Genomic DNA, 6023 nt, shown 5'->3' on the forward strand with positions numbered 1-6023 from the left:
TTTTATCCCATTTTTGATGCATTTTGACCCATTTTTGACCCATTTCGACCCATTTCCCCCCATTTTTGACCCATTTTTTACCCCATTTATTCCATTTTCCCCCATTTTTTTACCCTTTTTGACCCATTTTTGACCCATTTATTCCATTATCCTCCAATTTTATCCCACTTTCAGCCATTTTTGACCCATTTCCCCCCATTTTGCCCCATTTCTGCCCCATTTCCACCCCATTTCCCCCCATTTCTGCCCCATTTCCCCCCATTTCCCTCCATTTTGACCCATTTTTGCCCCATTCCCGCCCCATTTTTGCCCCTCAGCCTGCCCCCTCCAGCGCCAGGTAGATCCCCACGGGACAGTGGTCGCTGCCCTGGGCCCGCTGCTCGATCCTGCTGTTGCACAGATCCTTCCTGCCCCTCTGGGACCACAGGCAGTAATCCAGCCTCCAGCCCACGTTCCTGGCCCTGGCCCCGCTCAGGTAGGTCCAGAAGGTGAAGGCGTTGGGCAGCGAGGGGTTAAACACCCGGAAGCTGTCGAGGAAGCCGGCCCCCAGCAGCTCCCCGAACGCCTCCCGCTCCCCCTGCGTGAACCCGGGGCTCCTCTTGTTCCCCGACGGGTTCCTCAGGTCCAAGGGCTGGTGGGCGACGTTGAGGTCGCCGCAGATGGCGACCGGTTTGGACCGGTCCAGCTGGGACACAAAGGAGCGGAAGTGCTCGTCCCAGGCCTGCCGGAAGCTCAGGTGGCCCAGGCCTCGCCCGGAGTTGGGCACGTAGACGCAGACAACGCGCAGGGCAGGGAACTCGGCCGTCAGCACGCGGCCCTCGGCGTCCAGCTCGGGGTCACCTGGCAAGGGGACACACAGACAGGGATAAAAAGGGGCTTTAGGGGCCCAAAAAGGGGCTCTAGAGGCCCAAAAAGTCACTTTAGTCCTCAAAAATCAACTTTAATGGCCTAAAAAGGCACTTTAGTGGATCAAAAAGTCACTTTAGAGGCCTAAAAAGGGACTTTAGAGGCCGAAAAAGTCACTTTAGAGGTCAAGAAGGGGATTTATTGGCTCAAAAAGGGGCTTGAGTGGCCCAAAAAGGGACTTTAGAGGCCTAAAAAGTCACTTTTGTACCTAAAAAGGGACTTTAGTAGCTCAAAAAGGGGCTTTAGTGGCCCAAAATGTCATTTTAGAGGTCAAGAAGGGGATTTATTGGCTCAAAAAGGGGCTTGAGTGGCCCAAAAAGGGACTTTAGAGGCCTAAAAAGTCACTTTTGTACCTAAAAAGGGGCTTTAGTGGCCCAAAAAGTCACTTTAGTGGCCAAAAAGGGGCTTTAGAGGCCTAAAAAAGTCACTTTAGAGGCTCAAAAAGTCACTTTAGAGGTCAAAAATGGGGTCCAGTGGCCTAAAAATACACTTTAGTGGCTCAAAAAGTCACTTTAGTAGCCAAAAAGGTCCTTTAGTGGCCAAAAAGGTCACTTTAGGGGCCCAAAAAGGGGCTTTAGAGGTTAAAAAGGGGCTTTAGTAGCTCAAAAAGGGGGTTTAGAGGTCTAAAAAGTCACTTTCGTAGCCAAAAGGGACTTTAATGGCCTAAAAAGACATTTAGAGGCTTAAAAAGCGGCTTTAGAGGCCCAAAAAGTCACTTTAGAGGTCAAAAAGGGGCTTGAGAGGCCCAAAAAGTCACTTTAGAGGTCAAAAATTCACTTGAGTGGCACAAAAATGGACTTTAGTGGCCCAAAAAGACCCTTTAGTGGCCAAAAAGTCCCTTTAGAGGCCCAAAAAGTCACTTTAGAGGCCTAAAAAGTCACTTTAGAGGTCAAAAATTCACTTGAGTGGCACAAAAATGGACTTTAGAGGTCTAAAGAGTCACTTTAATGGCTCAAAAAGTCATTTTATTGCCCAAAAAGGGGCTTTAGAGGCCTAAAAAGTCACTTTAGAGGCCAAAAAGGGGCTCTAGAGGCCTAAAAAGTCACTTTTGTAGCCAAAAAGTCACTGTAGTGTCCCAAAAGTCACTTTAGAGGCCTAAAAAGACACTTTAGTAGCTAAAAAGAGAGTTTAGAGGTCTAAAGAGTCACTTTAATGGCTCAAAAAGTCATTTTATTGCCCAAAAAGGGGCTTTAGAGGCCTAAAAAGTCACTTTAGAGGTCAAAAAGGGGCTTTAGAGGCTCAAAAATGGACTTTAGATGCCTAAAAAGTCACTTTAGTGGCCAAAAAGTCAATTTAGAGGCCCAAAAAGTCACTTTTTGGCCCAAAAAGTCATTTTACTGGCCTAAAGAGTCACTTTAGAGGCCTAAAAAGAGGCTTTAGAGGCCTAAAATGTCACTTTCCTGGCTTTAATGGCTCCTGAGGGCCCCAAATGGCCACTTAAGGCCTCAAAATGGCCACTTAAGGCCTAAAACTGGCTCCTAAAGGGCCCCAAATGGCCACTTAAGGCCCCAAATGGCACTTAAGGCCTCAAAATGGCTCCTGAGAGCTTCTGGTGGCCATTAAGAGCCCCAAATGGCCACTTAAGGCTTCAAAATGGCTCCTGAGAGCCCCAAATGGCCACTTAAGGCCTGAAAGTGGCCACTGAAGGCCCCAAATGGCCACTTAAGGCCTCAAAATGCCTCCTGAAGGCCCCAAATGGCCACTGAAGGCCTCAAAATGTCTCCCGCGAGCCTGTGGCAGCCACCCAGGGCCTGGAAACGGCCAGCAGCGCCCCAGATTTGGCTACTCACCCATGCCATAGGTGACAGCCAGGGGTTTGGTCCTGCTGAGCAGCCCCACGCCGATGTAGCTGGGCCGGTCGCTGGGGCTGTGCTGGTGAGGGAAGGCCCCGAGGCTCCGCAGCTCCTCTGGCACCGACTCAGCCCCACATTTGGTCTCCTGGAGGCAAAGGACGTCGGGGGCATCGGCCTGGACCCACGGGGGGGGGGGGGGGGGGAAAGGGAGGTTTTGGGGCGGTTTGAGGCAGTTTCGGGGCCGTTTTGAGCCCGTTTCAGGCGCCATGTTGAGTCTCCTGGCGGGCGCCATTTCGTGGGGGGGTTTTGAGGCATCTTTGGGTCGTTCTGAGGAACTTTTGGATCATTTTCTGAGTCATTTCTTTGGATCTGTGTTTAAGAGGTTTTTTTGGGTCATTTTGGGTCTTTTTGAGTGATTTTGAGTCACTTTATGTGGTTTTTAGGGCCTTTTTCATCCATTTCTGGCGCCATTTTGTGTCTCTTTGTGGGGAGTTTCTGAGGCATTTTTGGGTCGTTCAGAGGCACTTTTGGGTCATTTTTTGAGTCATTTCTCTGGATCTGTGTTTAAGAGGTTTTTTTGGGTCATTTTGAGTGACTTTGAGTCACTTTTAAGTGGTTTTTAAAGCCCTTTTTGCATCCATTTCTGGCACCATTTTGTGTCTCTTTGTGGGGGGTCATTCTGAGGCATTTTTGGGTCGTTCTGAGGCACTTTTGGGTCATTTTTTGAGTAATTTCTTTGAATCTGTGTTTAAGAGGTTTTTTGGGTCATTTTGGGTCTTTTTGAGTGATTTTTAGTCACTTTTAAGTGTTTTTTTAAGGCTTTTTGCATCCATTTCAGGCACCATTTTTAGGCCTTTGTTGGAGCCATTTTGAGGCATTTTGGGTTATTTTGGGCCATTTTTGGCTCATTTTAAGTTCCATTCTTTAACCAATTTTTTAATCATTTTCAGTTTCATTTTCAGCTACATTTTGGGCTCATTTTCACCCATTTTTGCCTCATTTTGCCCAATTTTACCTCATTTCAGGCCGATTTTGGGCCCATTTTGAGCCTTTTTCACCCCATTTTTGGGTCAAAATCCCTCATTTTTGGCCCATTTTCATTCCCTTCCTTTGAAGCAACTTCTCAACCACTTCAAGACCCATTTTCAGCTCCATTTTGGGCTCATTTTGACCCATTTTGACCCATTTTGGCCTCATTTTGCCCAATTTTACCTCATTTCAGGCCCATTTCAGCCGCCATTTTGAGCCTTTTTTACCCCATTTTTGTGTCAAAATCCCTCATTTTTGGCCTATTTTCATTCCCTTCCTTTGAACCAACTTCTCAACCACTTCAAGACCCATTTTTAGCTTCATTTTGGGCTCATTTTGGCCCATTTTGGGCTCATTTTGGCCCATTTTGGCCTCATTTTGGCTCCATTTTGCCCCGTTTTCCCTCATTTCAGCTGCCATTTTGAACCTTTTTCACCCCATTTTTGGGTCAAAATCCCCCCTTTTTGGGTCCTTTCCAGCCCCATTTCTCTGGGGCGCCCCAGTCTGGCCCAGTTTCAGCCCAGTTTAACCCACCTCCAGGCCTCCTTTCTTCACCCAGGCCCTGAGACCGTCCATGTTCCACGACGTCACCTTGAAGTTGAACCTTCGCCCGTCTTCCGCCATGTCCCGGGGCGGGGGGGCGGACGTACAGGTCACTGGGAGAAACTGGGAGGTCACTGGAACTTACTGGGAGGGACTGGGAAGGGGGTTGGGGTGGTTTGGGGAGGGGTTGGGGTGGTTTGGGGTGGGTTTGGGGTGGTTTAAAGGGGATTTGCAGTGGTTTTGGGGCACTTGACAGTACTGGTTTGTACTGGGAGGGCACTGGGAGTTACTGGGAGGGACTGGGAAGGGGGGTTGGGGTGGGTTTGGGATGGTTTGGGGGGGATTTGGGGTGGTTTAAGGGGGATTTGGGGTGGTTTTGGGGCACTTGATGGTATGGTTTGTACTGGGAGGGCACTGGGAGTTACTGGGAGGGACTGGGAAGAGGGTTGGGGTGGTTTGGGGGAGGTTGGGGTCACTGGGAGTTACTGGGAGCTACTGGGAGTTACTGGGAGGGGGATTGGAATCACTGAGAGTCACTGGGAGTCACTGGGAGGGGGTTTGTGGGTCACTGGGAGTTACTGGGAGCAACTGGGAGGGACTGGGAGGGGGTTTGTGGGTCACTGGGAGCTACTGGGAGGGACTGGGAGGGGGTTTGGCGTCACTGGAAGCCACTGGAAGCTACTGGGAGGGACTGGGAGGGGGTTTGGGGGTCACTGGGAGTCACTGGGAGCAACTGGGAGTCACTAGGAGGAGGTTTGGGGTCACTGGGAGTTACTGGGAGCTACTGGGAGGGAGTTTGTGGGTCACTGGGTGTTACTGGGAGTCACTGGGAGCTACTGGGAAAAACTGGGAGTTACTGGGAGAGGGGTTTTGGGTCACTGGGTGTTACTGGGAGCTACTGGGAGTCACTGGGAGTTACTGGAAGGGGGTTTTGGGTTGACTGGGAGCTCCTTGGAGCTACTGGGAAGGGCTTTGGGGTTACTGGAAGCTACAGAGAGGGGGTTCTGGGTTACTGGGAGTGACTTGGAGCTACTGGAAGGGACTGGGAGGTGGTTTGGGGGTAACTGGGAGTTACTGGGAGCCCCACCAGGCCCGTACTGGTCCGTACTGGTTTATACTGGTGCCTCTCACCCTCTATAAGTCTATAACTTAACCGACAACATGTATTTTTTCAATGGGAGATGAGGAGAAAAAGAGTGTGGTATTGAAGATAGCTGCCACACGAAAGCAGCTGCAAATGTGACACCGTGCTGGCTGATAGACTGCATGGGGACCTACTTACTACTGTAGCTGGGGTCTGTCTTCCTGATTTCTTGTAGCTCCCATACGCAGTGGTATAACTTCATGGACAACATGTATTTTTTCAATGGGAGATGAGGAGAAAAAGTGTGGTATTGAAGATAGCTCCCACAGGAAAGCAGCTGCAAATGTGACACCGTGCTGGCTGATAGACTGCATGGGGACCTACTTACTACTGTAGCTGGGGTCTGTCTTCCTGATTTCTTGTAGCTCCCATACGCAGTGGTATAACTTCATGGACAACATGTATTTTTTCAATGGGAGATGAGGAGAAAAAGTGTGGTATTGAAGATAGCTCCCACAGGAAAGCAGCTGCAAATGTGACACCGTGCTGGCTGATAGACTGCATGGGGATCTACTTACTACTCTAGCTGGGGTCTGCCTTCCTGCTTTCTTGTAGCTCCCATACTCAGTGGTATAACTTAACCGACAACATGTATTTTTTCAATGGGA

General features: G+C 49.6%; 1 protein-coding gene across 1 annotated transcript; it reads right to left on the reverse strand.

The window, feature by feature from the left end:
• Positions 1-313: 313 nt before the first annotated feature.
• Positions 314-4352, reverse strand: LOC133629471 (DNA-(apurinic or apyrimidinic site) endonuclease-like). The gene is made up of 3 exons (XM_062020101.1): positions 4264-4352; positions 2697-2884; positions 314-840 (listed from the first exon to the last, which is right to left on the reverse strand). Exons 1-3 carry the CDS (start codon positions 4350-4352, stop codon positions 314-316), a joined length of 804 nt encoding a protein of 267 aa, XP_061876085.1.
• Positions 4353-6023: the final 1671 nt, after the last annotated feature.

Source organism: Colius striatus, unplaced genomic scaffold, assembly GCF_028858725.1.
Source record: "Colius striatus isolate bColStr4 unplaced genomic scaffold, bColStr4.1.hap1 scaffold_46, whole genome shotgun sequence".
Classification (NCBI taxonomy): domain Eukaryota; kingdom Metazoa; phylum Chordata; class Aves; order Coliiformes; family Coliidae; genus Colius; species Colius striatus.

What these genes read in the sequence shown, in the direction of transcription:
- LOC133629471 (XM_062020101.1), bottom strand. Translation starts at nt 4,352, where the DNA reads ATGGCGGAAGACGGGCGAAGGTTCAACTTCAAGGTGACGTCGTGGAAC. An exon ending in GTGAAGAAAGGAGGCCTGGA is followed by an intron (nt 2,885 to 4,263) that starts GGTGGGTTAAAC and finishes CCCCCCCCCCCC; the next exon opens with GTGGGTCCAGGCCGATGCCC. An exon ending in GGCTGTCACCTATGGCATGG is followed by an intron (nt 841 to 2,696) that starts GTGAGTAGCCAA and finishes TCCCCTTGCCAG; the next exon opens with GTGACCCCGAGCTGGACGCC.